Source organism: Poromitra crassiceps (genome assembly GCF_964638095.1).
Source record: "Poromitra crassiceps genome assembly, chromosome: 17".
Taxonomy (NCBI): Eukaryota; Metazoa; Chordata; class Actinopteri; order Beryciformes; family Melamphaidae; genus Poromitra; species Poromitra crassiceps.
The window spans coordinates 22,877,095-22,896,709 of NC_139635.1; the positions used below are offsets into that span (position 1 = coordinate 22,877,095).

Genomic DNA, 19,615 nt, shown 5'->3' on the forward strand with positions numbered 1-19,615 from the left:
AACCAACAGAAGCTAAATCAGACCATTGTCTGACTTTCTGCTGGCTATTATTACAGTAAACGCCCCAGACAGCGACACAAAAACAGAGAGGTCCTGTTCTCATATGACTCTCAAAGATATGGCAGGCCGTTGCCCTGGAACGCGTTTGATTGGTCCGCGTTATTTGCGCTTACAACGCGATTGGCTGGTGGGGCCGCTGTCAGTGGGAACGTGGCGACGCCACAGCCAGGCACGTACAGACCGCTGTCACTACTGTCAGCTGCGTCAAGCCAGACACAGCTGAACAGTGGCGATCGGAAGTAAGACGATTTTTCCTTCGAAATAAAGGTACATACGGTTGCATTTAGGAGGCGAATAATCAAGAATAGTGTGTGCAGAATAGTTTATAAAAAAAATATACGAACCAGATTCCTGCGCATTGCTCCCTAAATATATATCATCACTTCGAATTACTCACCATTGCAAAATGTTCGCCATTACAGGTTTAAGTTTGACGGTTCTGACCGGAAACTCTACTGTTGTATTCTGGTTGCCTTGACTGGATGACTGATCGTACAGATCGATAATTGTTTTGAAATTCAAAGCATGCACAGATAAGTAATAGTTTATGACAACTCTTCAGCAGTGTAGTCATTCACACTCCGCTGTCATTTGAGTCTGAACGACCCCACGTCTGCTGAGTTTAGCTTGCTCTCCACGCCAGGTAAGACAAGTTCCTGCTAGCTGATGTAGGCTATCCTTTAGCCCCGGGTATGAATGAACAGAACGTCACGCCAAACTCCACTCAAAAATAGAGCAATCTAATGTGGCCTTGCTTATCGGCCGTTTTACTAGTTAGAATACGAAGGAATACATTTTAAGATTTGATTGTAGCCAGTCTTCAATTCGGCATAGTCCATTACTAAGTAGCAGCATTTTGAATGAAATAGTTAACTTTCAGAAATAACTCGCTTGTGTTAGTCCCACCTTCTTCGACCCAGATAACTTTCAGTGACTGTAGCAGGTAGATATATTTCCTTTAAACAAAATGCTGCTTTGCGAATCACTTGTATGCCGTTTGTACCAGAAGTTCGTATCTCAATGTATGCCTTATCAAATAGTGTTAGGCACGTTGGGTTGGACCACAAGCAAAGCGACATTAACGTTACTACAGATGTTTGAACCTAGTTTCGCGTGTAGAGAGGCTACAGTGCCGTTGTCCACCAAACAGCCGATTTAGCAGGTGTTCGCAGACCAGGGGTATTAATTAGTTTGATTGGTCTGCTTTGATGACGGGTTAATATCGCCTGGCTTTGCCTTCAAGGACCAAAGCCAGGCTGAACCATCACATTGGATTGAGAAAAAAATAATAATGGAGGCTGTCAGTTGTTGACTCAGACTTGGCACGGTCATTGTGACACCTGTCTGTGGCAATGCAGGCCAAGCCTGTTTGGGTAATAGACCAATTTCACGGGGGCCATTTTGTGCCGAAAAGGCAGGGTAAACACAGGTGCAAGCAACACACTAATGAGAGTTTCCAAATTCCAATCATTGGAAGTTGGAACCCATCATTAGTGTTTTGCTTGCACCTGTGTTTACCCTGCCTTTTTGGCACAAAATGGCCTCCGTGAAAAGGGTCTATTAGCTGTGACTTGATTCGAAGGGGAAACTGGTGGGTTGGTCCATGAGACGCATCAGTTCATTATTCAAAATATAAAATGTAGCAGTAAAATATGCAGAGAGGAGCAAGATGTTTTTTAGCAAACAGAGGGAGGGTCACTTGAGGATCAATCAACTTTCTTCTGACCTCCCTTCCTCCGCCTGCCCTCCCCCCCCCCCTCCTCTTTGGTTACTGCACAGTTTGATGCAAATAAATACAATCAATCATAATAATTAAATAAAGTATCTAGCTTCATCGTCTTCACACAGACCGTGCCAAGTTGCCAACCGTCTTGATAGGCCACGCCAGACCACCGATAGGTTGCGTGAGGATATCACAACATACATGTTCATTGAACCTCCCCTTGTTTGGCACAAATACTTGATTTCCTATAATGGCATTATGCCAAGTCCATTTCCACACTAGTTTTCATCTGCTAAAATTCTTGCCTTGTTATTTTCAAAAGTCAGAATGCTTTGATAGTAAAACTCTGCTCATTAGCCGTCTGATGTGTTGTAGTAGATTTTTCTTTTTACACAACAGAACCCACAGCATAGTGAGCGACCACAACATATATGAGCACATCCTCTGTATGTTTACATTCAGACAAGTGTGACCCGGCATGGTCATGTGACTGCAGTCTGACCTGTCAGATTAGCATTCACATGTTCTGTGTCAGGCCTCATGGGACAGATCACTGTCGGCAGAACTCTGTGTGTCCATTTGACCGTAACAATATGGAGGACAATGACTCAGAGACATGCATATATCATGATCAACCAGTTGTTACTGTACCCGGGTCTGTTTCCTGGCCTTTGTTGAGAAACCCTGGGGAAATTCTATGGAGACCGGAAAATAAAATAAATATATAATATTAATGCCCGTTTTGTTTTTCAGTGAACGTATTCTCATTGGCAATACAACTTTTTACAATTACCGATGTTGCCAATGCCAAAGTTTTCTTCTTGAGTTCAGTTTGTTTTCAATGCCACATTTAATTTTCAATAACGACTTCAAGTCACTGTCCTATTTTCTGTTTGTGCTGTTAGTTAACTTGCCCTATGCTAGCTTGAGTGTGGTCAACTTTATTTTGGCACTCCCCTACAGGTGTCAGTAACACTTTGCTGTTGTTCATTTGCAGGAGTGTGGGTCATTTCGGGATGGATGTCGGTTCAAACTGATATCAGATATGGGTTGCTTTCAAAAATGAATGCAAACACTCACACAAAATAGGAAATGAGTGCTAAACCTTGCGGTGTCAACGCAGCAGGCCTGTTTTGACTGTTAGCTGTTGAATCACCTGCTCTCTACCCTCAATACTCTATCTCTGTCTTGTTAGGTTATCAATATGACCTCATGGATTATTCAGATGACTGTGCTGCTGCTATCTGTCTTCATCAGCAGCAGCCAGGGGAAAAGGGACACGACGCTGTACTGTTCTGGTAAGTCGCCGTAACGCGGACCTTTACAAACCTTTCAGAATAGCCACCACTTAGTCACAAATGAGCAGTAATGCATATTTGAATATGACTCTTGTGAAGCTTGTGCTAACGAGTTAAACAACTGCCGCTGTGCAGAAGGTCCAGTGTTGGACATCTAGTAGTGTATAATTGCAATGCCCAGCCTCACTAAGTTGATTTTGAGGAAGAAAATCATTGTTTTCAAAACAGTTTTTGACAAATGCGATTTTGGCACACAACATGCTCTCAAGATTTCTGCTAAGGTTTTACATTGTTTGCTATTGGACAGTTTTGGGCTAGTCACTTTCAAAATGTAATATACTACATAGTCCTAGTTACTTTCATTTGAAAGTAATACGTTACTTTACAATATTACTGTATGTGTAGAGTAACTCCTTACTTATTACACTACTTTTGCATTACTTTCACCGTAATAAGAGCAGGAGCAGAATGACCTCGCCGCCCCGGAAAACATCCCGAAAAATAATTTCAACCGTCTTGAAGTCAGTGAAAACTGTCCAAAATTCAAAATGTTGTCCTTTCCCTTTGTTATTGTCATCTATAGTGGTTATTTGCATAAACACACACAAGTTGATTAGGAAATGATTGTATCTTTATTTAAATATGTGCTTTGATAAAATAAAAAGTAACTCAATTTCTAACTTGTGTTACTTGACAAAGTAACTGGTATAATATTACTGGAATCCTATTGGTAATAAGTAATATTGCTGAGTTACTGCTAAAAGTAATATATTACATGTAATATGTTACTTTTGTAATGAGTTACCCCAACACTGCTATTGGACTCAACATGCAAGTAAATGTAAATGATAGAGTGACATCCTGAGGCCATTCGGGCTTTGGTTAGACGAGGTTACCGTTTGCTTTGCTTTGCTCAAAGTAAATGCAGAATGCAGTAGGGATGCACCAATCCACTTTTTTCACTTCCGATCCGATTCCGATACCTGAATTTGGATATCTGCCGATACGGATATTATGCCGATACCAATGTTTTTCTTGAATATACAGTATAGGCAAAGATTTGGCCAATACATTTTTTTTTTTAAATATACCTTGCAAAAAGCAGACAAAATTAAGAAAATATACAAGGCAAAGAAGGATACTATTATACTGTACATGGGCAAATTACGGCCAGCGCCCGCGCTGGAATTGCAAAAATAAATAAATAATAATAATAATTTTGGATCCGATTTTTTTCTCTCAATCCGATCCGATCCGTGAATTAGTGCCAATATCGGCACCCGATACCGATATTGGATCGGATCGGCCCCATCCCTAGAATGCAGTGTAGGGCTCATAGGGTACTCTTGGTACTTTGTTCATTTCATTCAATGGAAGCCAGGAAGTGAGCTAAAGCTGGTCTCAGTGCCACTAGTGAGGTTGACTTGCGTCTGTTCCAGCATGCAGGGCTATTGTGGATGAACTGAACTACTCAATCAGCCAGGTGGACCCAAAGAAAACCATCCACGTCGGCAGCTTCAGAATCAACCCCGATGGATCCATGCAAGACAAAAAGGTACAGTCCATCACAGTATAGATGCACTCTCTTTAGCGCTGGTCTCAGGGATTCAAGTTGGCACAGTCCATTACAGCAGTGGTTCTCAAATGGGGGTCCGCGGCACTTTGCCAGGGGGTCCGCGAAAAGTTTGCAAGTTAAAAAAAAATAAAAAATAAATATTAAAAAATAAAATGCTACATGTTACTTATTCCTTCTCAAACTACTTCCTACATGGTGCTAGTCTATCAAAATATCTTGGCTGTCATTGATTGTGTTGCATAGTGGTTTTCTGTACTGTTGACAAATTGTGATATTGTAAGTTGCTTTGGACAAAACAAAAGTGTCTGCTAAATGACGTAATGTAAATGTAATGTAATAAAAAAAAAAAAAAATTTTTTTTTTGCAAAATCTTCATAGTTCAACGAAAATAGTTTATGCTTTAAATCTAAAATGGTTCATGGATTACATTCTAATAACAAACCTATCAAATTAAAAGTCAAGCACGTTACAATGGAAACAATTAAGCTTAGCCCAAAATCACAAATCAGAATGAGGGGGTCCCTGGTATATTTTCTATCTTGTAAGGGGTCCTTGGCTGAAAAACATTTGAGAACCTCTGCATTACAGTATAGATGCACTCTCTTTAGCGCTGGTCTCAGGGATTTGTGGAGGAAAAATCCACATGTAATGCTCTGCCGATTCATCAATAATTAGATATCCGTTTTAAATGTTTATAGGAGGTTTTCTTTATTTCCACAATCATCTCTCCGTGCACGGAGGTCTCCTCTTGTCTACATTTGACAATGCAAAAGCCCCGCATTATTGTTTACTTCACATCATATACTGAAACTCAGGTACCCGCCCTCCCACCGTGGAGGGGCAGTTCTTTCCATTCATCCATGTAGCTAATCTGATGTTCGGAAGAATACATAACAAGTCCAGTCTAGAGCCACAACAAGACACAGGTTCTCACAGGAAACTCTATTCCCATAGACACTTCCCAAAACAAAACATATGTTCTCACAGAACCTTACATCTTCTGCATTGATGAAATACACAGTTCACAAAATACATCTTAGAAGGGCCATAATTAATAATTAATCAATCAATACACACTTGATCAATAATTTGCCATTACAGATTCAAGTTGGTACAGTCCATCACAGTATAGATGCACTCTCTTTAGCACTGGTCTTAGGGATTCAAGTTGGTACAGTCCATCACAGTATAGATGCACTCTCTTTAGCACTGCTCTCAGGGATTCAAGTTGGTACAGTCCATCACAGTATAGATGCACTCTCTTTAGCGCTGCTCTCAGGGATTCAAGTTGGTACAGTCCATCACAGTATAGATGCACTCTCTTTAGCGCTGCTCTCAGGGATTCAAGTTGGTACAGTCCATCACAGTATAGATGCACTCTCTTTAGCACTGCTCTCAGGGATTCAAGTTGGTACAGTCCATCACAGTATAGATGCACTCTCTTTAGCGCTGCTCTCAGGGATTCAAGTTGGTACAGTCCATCACAGTATAGATGCACTCTCTTTAGCGCTGCTCTCAGGGATTCAAGTTCTCAGCCGCTATGACGGATTTCGGTCAATTGGAGTCAGATCTGAAATATGGAAAGTACAAAAATTAAAGCCCCTATGGACAGATCCTTTCCAAAAAATTAGAATATCATGGAAAAGTTAGTTTTTTCCCATAATTCCTTTCAAAAAGGGACACTTTCATAGATTATAGATTCATTACACACAAAGTTAAATATTTTTAGCCTTTATTTGTTTCATTTTTCATCAATTTTGGCCTACAGCTCCAGAAAACCCCCAAAACAGTATTTCAGTATTTCATCTGTCACCAGACCCCTGGATCATCATCTCTCCTTAAAGTCTACCACCCCCACCCCCCCCCCCCCCCGCCCCTTCCCCCATGTGAAGCATATAAGGGGGAAATCCCCCCCCGCCCCCATTTACAAAATAACTTTTAGGCCATGTGCTCTAGAAACATTTAGTTATATTTTTAAATGTAAAATATAAAATACATTCTAATCATTTTCTGAATTGAGGTGTAAATAGCCACATTAGCTAATTGCTATATAAGGTCCCACTGTTGTTGGCTACGGTTAGGATTAGGGTTGATGGCTATGATGCCTGTCATTAGATGTCATAACTGTCGGAATGGGGGAATAAAGACATTTCAGTGACTACTACATTTTAATAGTAGCCTTAGCTAAACATAAATCTTGAAACATGCAACTTTTACAATTTAATACAAAAAATACATTTGAAAATATGTCATTTACACCCTGTTTTTAGCTGACATCTGCACTGTAGCCATGTTGCTCCAAGAACTAATACATATAAGAGCACCACTTCTTGGAGCACCTGCGAAATTATATTTAAGTTAAAAACAAGGTGTAAATGACGTCTTTTCAAGTCAACTTGGCCTCTCAGGGCTTGTGGAGTCTTGGATTATGCCAGGTGAGCAGCAGAATGGAAGCATTTTCCTTTTTCTTCTGCCCCCCCCTTCGCTTTTGCTCGTAACCCTGTTCACACTCTACTGCTCTGCCTGCTTACGGTCTCTATTTCTCCAAGCTGGGACCATGCCAGCGACATTCTACTGCATGTAGTACACTGACTGTATGCAAGTACTTCATACAACCTCACATAAAAAAATCACAACTATCCCTTTAAGTACATTTAATATCAGTACATTTAATATCAGGAAATTACTTTTGAATACGTAAACGAAGGCTTTGCTGATTTTCAACACGCTTTGTATCATAATAATCTTGGTAACATAAGCAGATGGACAGTGTTTACCTTTTCTATATGTTTTCTGCACCGAGAGAAATCCCCGTTCGTCTGCCTGCAGAAACTCCGCCCCCACCAGCTGGTATGAATCCTTAATGCTCGTTAAGGCTCTCGGTGTGATTCTACAGGAAAAAGAAAAACAAACAATCTGCAGCTCAAACAGCCGCCCTCGAGCAGAACATCTGTTCACTTCCGTCTAAGAACGACACGTTTTGTGCCTGGAATAAAGTGCAGGAAAACATGAAGAGAAGGTCAAGCTGCCAATCTGCATATATTACCCACATTGTAATGATACAAAGCGGGTTGTAAATCGCCAAAATCGTCCGTTAAGTGCAGTAAATATCAGACTAAAGACATTTACTCAAGTAATCAAATATGTAATTCGAATATGTGACTTTAACTTCTACTGAAGTCATTTTCTGGTAAGATATCTGTACTTTTACTCAAGTGTGACTTTCAGGTGCTTCATCCACCACTGCATTCTAGACATGCATTATTGGATGATTTCCTCAGTTAACTATAAATAGTACTCTGGTCAACGTATCAGTCTATAAATAGTACTCTGGTCGACGTATCAGTCTATAAATAGTACTCTGGTATACATATCAGTCTATAAATGGTACTCTGTGTGGTTGAGATATCAGTCTATAAATAGTACTCTGGTCGACATATCAGTCTATAAATAGTACTCTGGTATACATATCAGTCTATAAATGGTACTCTGTCTGGTCGGCATGTCAGTCTATAAATTGTACTCTGGCAGAAATCAGTCTATAAATAGTACTCTGGTATACATATCAATCTATAAATAGTACTCTGGTCGATATATCAGTCTATAAATAGTACTCTGGTATACATATCAGTCTATAAATGGTACTCTGTGTGGTCGAGATATCAGTCTATAAATAGTACTCTGGTCGACATGTCAGTCTATAAATAGTACTCTGGTATACATATCAGTCTATAAATGGTACTCTGTGTGGTCGAGATATCAGTCTATAAATAGTACTCTGGTTGACATATCAGTCTATAAATAGTATTCTGGTATACATATCAGTCTATAAATGGTACTCTGGTCGACATATCAGTCTATAAATATTACTCTGGCAGAAATCAGTCTATAAATAGTACTCTGGTATACATATCAGTCTATAAATAGTACTCTGGTCGATATATCAGTCTATAAATAGTACTCTGGTAAACATATCAGTCTATAAATTAGAGCCCGACCGATATTATCGGCCCGCCGATATTATCGGCCGATATTGGCGATTATCGATATATCGGTATCGGCCGATATTTATTTATTTTATCGGCCGATTTTTTTTTTTTTTTTTTTTTTTTTTTTTATATATATATATATATAAGTTATAGACAGCATGGACAGCATGTTGTGTATATTTGATATTTTTTCTTAACTATTTGTTCTATTGTGTTTTTGTATTTCTAGTTATTTATAATTATTAAATTCCCAGTTAAGTTTACTGTTTCATTGCATTGAGTTTATTAATAAGCTGTAAAATATCCTGCCTACATCACATATTTCAATTCATGTCAACTCAATCATATCTTTGTCAAGTGTTTGATATTTGAGGGTTGCTGATGTGGTGCCTCCTCTGGTCGTTAAGGGCGCCTGTTCGGAGGGAGGGGAACTCGTTGGAATATCGTGATCCTCCCACGTGCTATGTCCTACCGGTGAAGCTTCCCCTGTCAGGTGAAAAGAAGCGGCTGGCTAACTGCCCATGTGGAAGCATGGAGCCAGTTTTCGGCTCTCCCCAGATCGGCAGAGGGTGGAGCAGCAACCAGGATAAATAAATAAAAAATTAGCACTAATGGGGGATTAGCACTAATGGGGGATAAACATTTGATGATAAAAAAAAAAAAAATATCGGCCGATATTATCGGTATCGGTAATTTTTTATTCCCTAAAATCGGTATCGTATCGGTTTCAAAAATCCCATATCGGTCGGGCTCTACTATAAATAGTACTCTGGTAGACATCAGTCTATAAATAGTACTCTGGTATACATATCAGTCTATAAATAGTAATCTGGTCGACATATCAGTCTATAAATAGTACTCTGGTATACATATCAGTCTATAAATGGTACTCTGGTCGACATATCAGTCTATAAATAGTACTCTGGTAGACATCAGTCTATAAATAGTACTCTGGTATACATATCAGTCTATAAATAGTACTCTGGTCGACATATCAGTCTATAAATAGTACTCTGGTATACATATCAGTCTATAAATGGTACTCTGGTCGACATATCAGTCTATAAATAGTACTCTGGTAGACATCAGTCTATAAATAGTACTCTGGTATACATATCAGTCTATAAATAGTACTCTGGTCGACATATCAGTCTATAAATAGTACTATGGCAGACATATCAGTCTATAAATAGTACTCTGGTATACATATTCTATAAATGGTACTCTGTCTGGTCGACATATCAGTCTATAAATAGTACTCTGGTATACATATCAGTCTATAAATAGTACTCTGGTCGACATATCAGTCTATAAATAGTACTCTGGCAGACATACCAGTCTATAAATAGTACTCTGGTATACATATCAGTCTATAAATGGTACTCTGTCTGGTCGACATATCAGTCTATAAATAGTACTCTGGTATACATATCAGTCTATAAATAATACTCTGTCGACATATCAGTCTATAAATAGTACTATGGCAGACATATCAGTCTATAAATAGTACTCTGGTATACATATCAGTCTATAAATGGTACTCTGTCTGGTCGACATATCAGTCTATAAATAGTACTCTGGTAGACATCAGTCTATAAATAGTACTCTGGTATACATATCAGTCTATAAATAGTACTCTGGTCGACATATCAGTCTATAAATAGTACTCTGGCAGACATATCGGTCTTCTTCGCCGTGCTACTTACATTTCAGCAGAGCTGACAATGGCATCCCTAAGGCCAGAGATAAACTTGCTGTTGTACCTGCGTGCGTAATGCGTATGCTGCGTTTGGCGCATTGGCCATGCACGTCCTATCCAAATTAACGTTATGTGTAGTACGCTCCAAATGGATACGCGATGTAGCCATAGTGTGAACATGTACTTATTAAAGCAAGTATATCTCCACCCTAAGTGCAGACGTCCCATATGAAAACATACCTAAATGAAGCCTGTTTTCTGGCTGTCTCTCCCTTTGGGGTTGGTTGCTTACTTCTATCTTTCTTTGTTCAGTTCAGTTATGTTTATAGCCCCTTATCACTCCAGCATGTCTCAAAGGGCTTTACATAACACACAACATAGGTTATATACTACGCATTTGATTAGAGTATATCACCGGTACATCATCATTACATTACATTACGTCATTTGGCAGACGCTTTTATCCAAAGCGACTTACAATAACACATTTTTGTCAGCAATAGAGCGATCAACTATGCAACACAGTCTATGACAACTACAACTTCTGAAGGAACAGTGGTACAAGTCGGCCATCGGTCTGTGACCTTCAGCACTCACTGGATCGGATCGCAGCCGAGTGTGAAGCGGCTGGGATGAGGATCAGCACCTCTAAATCTGAGGCCCTGGTTCTCAGCAGGAAACCAGTGGATCATCTACTCCAGGTAGAGAATGAGTTCTTACCCCAAAGTGAAGGAGTTCAGGTATCTCAGGCTCTTGTTCTCGAGTGAGGGGACAATGGAGCGGGAGATGGGCCCGGAGAATCGGAGCGGTGTTGCGTTCGCTTTCCCGCACCGTTGTGACGAAAAGAGAGCTGAGCCAGAAGGCAAAGCTCTCGATCTTCGTTCCTACCCTCACCTATGGTCGTGAAGGATGGGTCATGACCGAAAGAACAAGATCACGGATACAAGCAGCCGGAATGGGTTTTCTCAGGAGGGTGGGTGGCATCTCCCTCAGGGACAAGGTGAGAAGCTCAGTCATCCGTGAGGGACTCGGGAGTAGAGCCGCTCCTCCCTCGCATAGAAAGGAGCCAGTTGAGGTGGTCCGGGCATTTGGTAAGGATGCCACCTGGGCGCCTCCCCTAGGGAGGTTTTTCCGTGCACGTCCAGCTGGGAGGAGATCACGGGGCAGACCGAGGTGGAGAGATGATATCTCCACGCTGGTCTGGGAACACCTCGGGATCGCCCAGTCAGAGCCGGCTAATGTGGCCGGGGGAAAGGGAAGTTTGGGGTCCCCTGCTGGAACGGTTACCTCCACGACCTGATCCTGGATAAGCGGTTGAAGATGGATGGATGGATGATATACTGTATGATTAATACTACCCAAACAATCTTTGGATTGTGGGAGGAAACAACCGCAAACACGGGGAGAACATGCAAAGATTCAAGATTCAAGATTCAAGATTTATTAAGTGTCCTAAAAGGGCAAATTGGATTGCAGAAAGCGTAGTACGAAGTACATACATAAAAACAAATAAGACAAAAAAAAAAAAAAAACATTGTAAAAACAGTCTAGAGCAGCAGTTTAAAGTGCAACACAAATAGTTAAAGTGCAAATGACAACAGTAGCAACGATCTAAAGTGCACAGTAGAGATATAAAGTGCATAGTAGCAAAGTGCAGTTCGCTCACAGCAGCACATTTATATCACAAGAAAGAGCTACAATGTATCATTGTATTAAAGCACAAAAGAAAAAACCTCAGTCCAGACAAAAGGGCAGACAAAGTATATAATACAGATATACTGTACTGTACCCCTAAGAATAAATAAAGATAAAAGAATAAAAGGATAAAATAAATAAATAACAAAATAACAGCAACGGCAGATGGGGAGACATTACATTTGTACCCCAGCAGCGTTCATCGCTCTGATAGAGACAGGCACAAAGGAATTTCTGTATCTGTTCTTTTTAACTATGGGGGCACGAAGGCGGAGCCCGGAAGGAAGCGGCTCATATTCGAAGTCCACACAGGAAGGACCGGGGTGGAGATTCAAACGCACAACCTTCGTGCTGTGAGGTGACAGTGCTAACTACTGAGCCACCTTGCCTGTTTGCTAAATGCTTTCTTTCTTTCTGAAAGGAATTGGTCACTCTGGACACTAGCGCCACCTACCTTCCTGGGATGACACTGTCTATGTCCTCCTCTATTTTTGTGTGTGTGTGTGTGTGTGTGTGTGTGTGTGTGTGTGTGTGTGTGTGTGTGTGTGTGTGTGTGTGTGTGTGTGTGTGTGCGTGCGTGCGTGCGTGCGTGCGTGTGTGACCCTTTGGTAATATTAATCTTTTTTTAACCAAATAAATTGTAGTAACATAAAAGTAATGGGGAATATGTCGTTATAATCTATAAAGAGTCCTTACACACCTCCCACGTCTTTGGTGCTGAGCCAAACTGTGTGTATCACAGGAATCTGCTCTGTAGAGTAAATGGCTTGCAACTCTTGTTTAAATGCTCTGAACAAATTGATTTAGTTGCACAGACAGGGAAACTCAAGACAGCCCCCTAGGAATTTACCCTCGTGGAACACCTACAGTAGACTATAAATAAATGTAACCTTTTCTCAACAGTGCATCAGAGGATGAAGCAGTAAAACGCTTGTCATCATATCGCAAAATCATTGGGTTTCTATCAAAAGTATTCCCATAGTTTGATTTCATTTCTTCATTTATGCACTTGTGACTTGCCATATCCAAAGCAAAACAACACCTCGAAAACGGGCTTGAACCGAATTCACATACTGTAGACGGTGTAGTGAACTGAATTCACATACTGTAGACAGACGGTGTAGTGAACTGAATTCACATACTGTAGCCGGTGTAGTCGATTACATCAACCAATCGTTGCAGCCCCCTTCTCGTCGGGAACGAATTGATCCGGGGTATTGCTATGCCTGTTTGTGTGCGATGCTGTGCGTCTATGGATCCAGGTTATTGTTGCTGGTCTTAATGAGGTCACATCCCAGTAGGGCCTGGACATCCTCTACTACCCAGGGAGCAGCTATCATGAGGTGTCCAGCTCCACTATTGATTTCCCAGGCTTAATCCCTGTTTAGGCTGTCAGCGGTAGCTCCAAACAGATTGCTATCTGCTAGCAAGAAAATGGCACGATTCAGCTATCATCTCCTGGTCTTCTTTATTTACGCCTTTTATCAAGTTGCACAGGTTATTCTTTGTTAGCGAAGCAAAATGCAGCTATAAATTGCAAATGTAACTATGAGTCAGAATCAGAATCTCTTTTATTGCCACAATTACAATTCAAGATTACATAGCGGTCATGTCAATATTCAGAGATAAAGAAATACCAAAAATAACTAAAAGACAATCACAGCATTGCAAGTGCAGTCCAATATACGAATATACACGAGTGGAGGAGTGTTCAGTAGGCATAAAATATAAATTGACATTGAATTTACATGAATTTACAGTCTGAGTTAAATAGGCGCTAAGTAGGCAGTGAATTTACATAAATTTACAGTCTGAGTTAAATAGGCACTAAGTAGGCAGTGAATTTACATGAATTTACAGCCCAAGTTAAATAGGCATTAAAGTAGATATGAGTTACAGTCTAAGCGGTTCACAATGTAGTTAACAAGTGTAATCTATTGGTGTAAAGTTCTGGTAGGAGAAGCGGCTATTGAAGTCCAGCTGCTGTAGCTGAAAAGTGATGTTTGGGGGGGGCTGGGTTGGGCTCATGTCAGTGTAGGGCTGCAACTATCGATTATTTTAGTAATCGAGTATTCTACCGAATAATCCATCGATTAATCGAGTAATCGGATAAGAACCCTTTTTTGTGTTTTCAAAGGCTTATCGTAAATATACACCAAAAAATAAGATAAATCTCTTCAAATAAACAACTACCGGTACATTAGTTTCTTTCTTAGAAAAAACAACATTTTTATTTTTAAATTGCATAGAACTGGCAGTGGCACCATTCATCTTTTCACTTGAACATGATGGACCCGTCCTTACAAAGCTGTCCATAGTACGCTGTGATCCGCTGAAAAAGAGGTGACATAATAATTAATATTGATATTTATTAGGTAAGTTCATAACAAAACTGGAGAATGCGCATTTACACACCCTAGACCTGTTGCCTATTATTGACACAAATATCAGAATAGCAAGATAACAGGTCAGGTGGTGTAATAATTGGAGCCTAAAATGCACCAATTAAATAGTTGTTTGCAATCATCATGAGAAGAGTCGACCGGTCTAGGGTGTGTAAATGTACATTCTCCACACACACACTCTTTCTCTCTCACACACACTCACTCTCTCTTTCTCTCTCACACACCAACAGGCTAGTGTGATCACACACACACACACACACACACACACACACACACACACACACACACACACACACAACGCTGTTAAATTAGCCGCTAACGTTAGGTTAACGTTAGGTTGAGCTTTGTATTTGTATTTCAGAAAACGGCAAGCCACATCAAAAAAATGCAGCGTGAATGCAGTTACTAATAGTCATATTGGCAACGTGGCAAGCCAGCAGCACAACTACTACTAGTCTTAATATCAAGTAGCAATCATTAGCATACATTTACATTAGCGTTGTGTATAGTTAACGTTACGTTACCTTGCTCCGCTCGACGTAGATGCGCTGGTGGATGCGTAGACTGGATGTTTACGGTTCAGGTGCTGAAGCATTGACGAGGTACTGTTGTGATATGCAAGTATCGTTACAGTACTTGCACACCACTGAGTTCGTGTCCTTTTTCAGCGTGAAATGATCCCACACTTTAGACAGTTTCGGTCGCTTTTTCGGCCCTGGTTCTTCCCTTCCCGGCTCCTCCTGTCTGCTTTCTCCGCCGCCTCGTTCCATTTTGCGGGGTCCGCTCACTATACAGTAGCTGCTCTCTGGTCTGTCTGCGAGCATGTGTCCTTCGCGGCGTGATTTCTAACCCCACATAGGATAAGCAATAACCACGCCCTGTGGCGCCGGGATTGGCCAGGAGCAACACTGGAGGGCAGGCAGCCCAGCGATTTCATGAACCAACTGAATAGCTCTTGAGAACGGACAGCGATTTCGAGAGCGGACATTGAAATGAATTATGGTCACCTACCTTCCTTAGCATAGCAATAATAATAATAATAAGTATAATACTTGTAATCTACACAATGTACACAATCTACAAAAACATGCAATAATATAAACGGTGTTGTGTTCACGTTCATTGCTCATATAATATAATGTATCATATTGTTAATTTCAAGCTCAATCCTTACCCAGAGAAAAGGTACAGCACTGAAAATGTAACAAGCAATAGTTTTTTAAACATCTTTATTTTAAAAGATGAAAAACCCCAGGTGCTTTAAGTCCCAAGCTTCAATGCTCCTGGCCAATCCCAGCGCCACAGGGCGTGGTTATTGCTTATCCTATGTGGGGTTAGAAATCACGCGTCCTCGCGTGTTTACACCGGAAGAGCGCTGTGCCACACCAGTAAGCGTCCGTGAGAAACAGTCTCTAATCTCTAAATGCCGTGTCGAGGCGAATCATTTTGGCCTCGATCATTTTAATTATTCGAGTTATTCGAGGTACTCGAGGAATCGTGACAGCTCTATGTCAGTGGGGGCGATTCAGCTGAGTTCAGGAGGAGGTAGTGCACTTTGGGGGGGGGGGGGGGGTTGTTGGTAGTGTCCTTGGTGGAAGTTGCTTTCAGGCCTTGTTGGTGAGGACGATGGCGGTTGGGGAGAAGCTGTGCTTCTGGCGAGAGGTTCTGGTCTTGATAGACCTCAGTCTCCTGCCGAGGGGGAGTGTTTTGTAGAGCTGGTGGCCAGGGTGGGAGGGGTCAGCTATATGATCTTTCGAGACCGCTTCAGTGTCCTGGCTGCATGCAGGTCCTGAAGTGATGGCAGGTTGCATCCGATCACCTTCTCAGCACAGCGGATGATGCGCTGCAGTCTTTTAATGTCCTCGAGAGTGGCAGCAGCATACCACACGGTGATGGAGGAGGTGAGGATGGACTGAGTCATCTTAATCAAAATGTTCTTGCTGCATGAGACCATAATCAGGAACTCCGGCACTGCTCATGTAGCTAAGTGGTCAACCCATCAACTGCGTTGACAGCTTCTATAATGAAAGGGTATATGCAATTTTGTCCTCATTCATTTTGTCTTCTTTTAATTTCTACCATCAGCAAAATAAGTAAATTCTCATGTTCTCCCTCAGTTTGAATCAAACTCACTTACGGATAGGCAATATTGGCAATATCAGTGGGGTATGGTATGTTTTCAAAGTTCAAACTACTGTCAGTCACAACTGGTGGCAGGATTGCCCAGGTACACTGGGAAACCCCCCCCCCCCCCCCCCCCCCCACGCAAACTACATTGTGAAGTGTAGTTTCACAATAACTATAACTAATAACAAAACCCCCAGGGGGCACGGGGAGAACATGCAAACTCCACACAGAAAGGCCCTTTTGACGGATTCTCTCGCTTGAAAGATGAGGAAGTTATCGGTCCTCCAATCCCACCTCTTCACCCGTACTTGTCAGGGAGCTATTTCATATCAGACTCTCGTTTCGTCAAACAACGCTAGAAGTCATGTAGGAGTCTCTTACGCTTCAGCCCCTCCTCAAAGGGAGGAGGTCTCTCTGTGCTCTCAGAACAGGACAGTATACAGTAACTACAGTTCAATGGGTAAAGCCAAAGAGGATCATGAACATGAACATGAATATTGCGTTATGACATCACCAGTGAGATATGACATCACTAGTAGTGACCTGGCCACCAGGCAGAGCCTTCTTGAACTATATGACATCATGGACGATTTATGACGACATCACCGTGAAGTGACGTAGTCATGTAGTGATGTAGTCATGACATCGTCTTAACAGTTTGTCATCATCACTGAGGCACCCTCCCGGAATATGACATCATCACTGTCGACGTCATCGTAACTGTAGTTATGACATCATCAAACACTCGGCATCATCACTGAGGCACCATCCGAAATAGGACATGACATCATCTTAACACGGTGACTAGGATTTCAACGCACACAGCGTCATCAGAGTCAAGCAGTAGTGCTAAAATTGCAAGTGGTTTACTGTTTACTGTTTGACCCTGATGTGTGCGTTGAAATTGCACCTTATTAAAATCATTTTCCAGTGAATCGAGTGCTCCATGATCCTCATTGGGTTTACCCGTTGAACTGTGAACGTTAGAAGTACCCTTTGCTTGACGTCGTCGCCTCTAGCGGTTGCCGCCAAGCAAACGTGGCCTTCTAACAATGTTAAAGACGTTGTTGAGGAACTGAAGTATGTCATTCGTGTTTTGGACACTGGGCTGACCGCCTGAAGAGACACGGCGACAAACAAAAGCAAACGTCCTTCACGTCGCTATTAACGCTGCTATCTGTGTCGTATTCCTATAGCTTCTCGTTAGGCAGTTTGTCTAAAGGTGGTTTAATTTAGATATGAATGCTAATTACTCTTCCTCTGCCCCCCTGTGGCTCCTGCTTAGATTCCATTTATTTTGTCCCCGAGCTGTGTGGCTGCTGTGTGCGTCTTAAAAGAGAGAGCACTGGGCTTCAGGTAAACTGACTGTGCCAGAGGTTATATACTATAGCTCGCTCCTAATCACATTGTGTAATTATAGCATATATGAAATAATGGAATGGGAATTGTTTTCAAATTACAAGGCATTAAAGGAAAATTCCCCCCTAAAACAGTTAAATGCTAAAAAGCTTGTTTCTGTGTATTTTTCTTATTCCTGGACAAATCTAGCCAAAGTGGCATCACATTGAGATAATCCAGTGCAGCTACAATGGAGTTTTAGTCTAAACTCCGACAGGAAACGTCAGGTTCTGGTGTCGGTCCCTCACAGTCAAAGAGTGAGAGGGCTTCTTCTTTCTGCGATACTGCGGCTCCAGATGAGTGGTTCTTTGGTGAAACGCCCAGGTTGGCTTTTCGGAGCAGGACAGCTCGACTTCACCCAGCAGAGATCCTTCTCCATCTCTCCGCTGAAACAAACCTCCACCTGTTGCATTGTTTGGTCAATCAAATGTTACTGAGCCAAACCAAGGAGAAGCCAAAACCTTGATCCCATGCCCTCGCCGCTCCCTCCTTTTCAGCGCCTTTTGACCTGGCGTGAATCGGAGAGGGTGGGATGTCACAGCTTAGATGCCATCACCAGGGAGGATTTGCAGGTTTTAAGTCTTTGCTCTTTGCCCCCCCATCCTCCTCCCCCATCCTCCTCCCCCCCCTTTCCTCACAGCAGGACTTCCTGGGGGTACGGCCCGGGTCCGAGCCACGCCACAAAAGTTAAACCTGCCTGCCGCTAAACAATGAGACATTTAAGGCCTCCGAAAGACATTGAACTTAGTTGGGAGCGAGCGGGCGCGCTGATCTCATGGAGACCAGTGGGAAGTCATGCATTGAGAATGAGACCGCGCACAATGGCTAAAGCTGACATGGTGACACGTGATGTTCACCGCCCCGAAAAATGTGACCGGGGTGACCGTCCGTCTTCCTGGCGTATGGGGCTGCAACTGACGATTATTTTCAGTATCAATTAATCTGTCGATCATTTTCCCCGTTTAATCGAGGTAGCTGTTTGGTACGAAAATGTTGAAAAATGTCCTCAGATCTCTTGTTTTGTCCACAACCCAAAGATATTCAGTTTACTGCCATAGAGGAGTAAAGAAACCAGAAAATATTCACATTTTAGAAGCTGGAATCAGATAATTTTGACTTTTCTTAAAAAATATATATATGTTATTTTATTTTTCCGCAGCGTTCCTATCCCTGGGTGTCTTTGGACTGACAGCCAGCCAGTAAGCACAGAGCGATGGGGCCTCACCTGTTCTCCATCCTCACATATTAAGCAGCTCTAGGCTATGATATAATGGCATTCCGAGGACGAGTGTCATCTACAGTTGCGCCGCCGCCAGCTAATTACTTATTATTATTATTATTAATTATTAATTAAATTGTCAGCAAGCCTCAGAAATGCCTCTTTCGTATCATAATGAAGTGATGTCGTATCATCAAACCTATTTTCGCGCACACTTCTTATTCCCTAATCCACCGTTTGAATGGCATAATAAAACATGGCCAAAACGACATCTCAGCTTTGCCTCTTTGATGACAATATTATTATTATTATTATTAATTTATGGGTCTTCATTGGCCCATATCGCCTCGGACAATGAGATTGAAAGGCCCCTGTCCACAGCAGAGCAATAATGGCTCTCTGTCCAATGGGAATTGAATGGAGGAT

At 41.7% G+C, this 19,615-nt stretch overlaps 1 protein-coding gene across 1 annotated transcript in view; it reads left to right on the forward strand.

The window, feature by feature from the left end:
- The first annotated feature begins 544 nt into the window (after window positions 1–544).
- cnpy1 (canopy FGF signaling regulator 1) overlaps window positions 545–19,615 on the forward strand; it is a 35,157-nt gene continuing 16,086 nt past the window's right edge. The window contains exons 1-3 of the mRNA XM_083653635.1: window positions 545–703; window positions 2,979–3,081; window positions 4,521–4,636. Coding sequence (XP_083509761.1) covers window positions 2,988–3,081; window positions 4,521–4,636 — 210 coding nt within the window. The 5' untranslated portion in view covers window positions 545–703; window positions 2,979–2,987. The remainder of the gene's footprint in view (window positions 704–2,978; window positions 3,082–4,520; window positions 4,637–19,615) is intronic.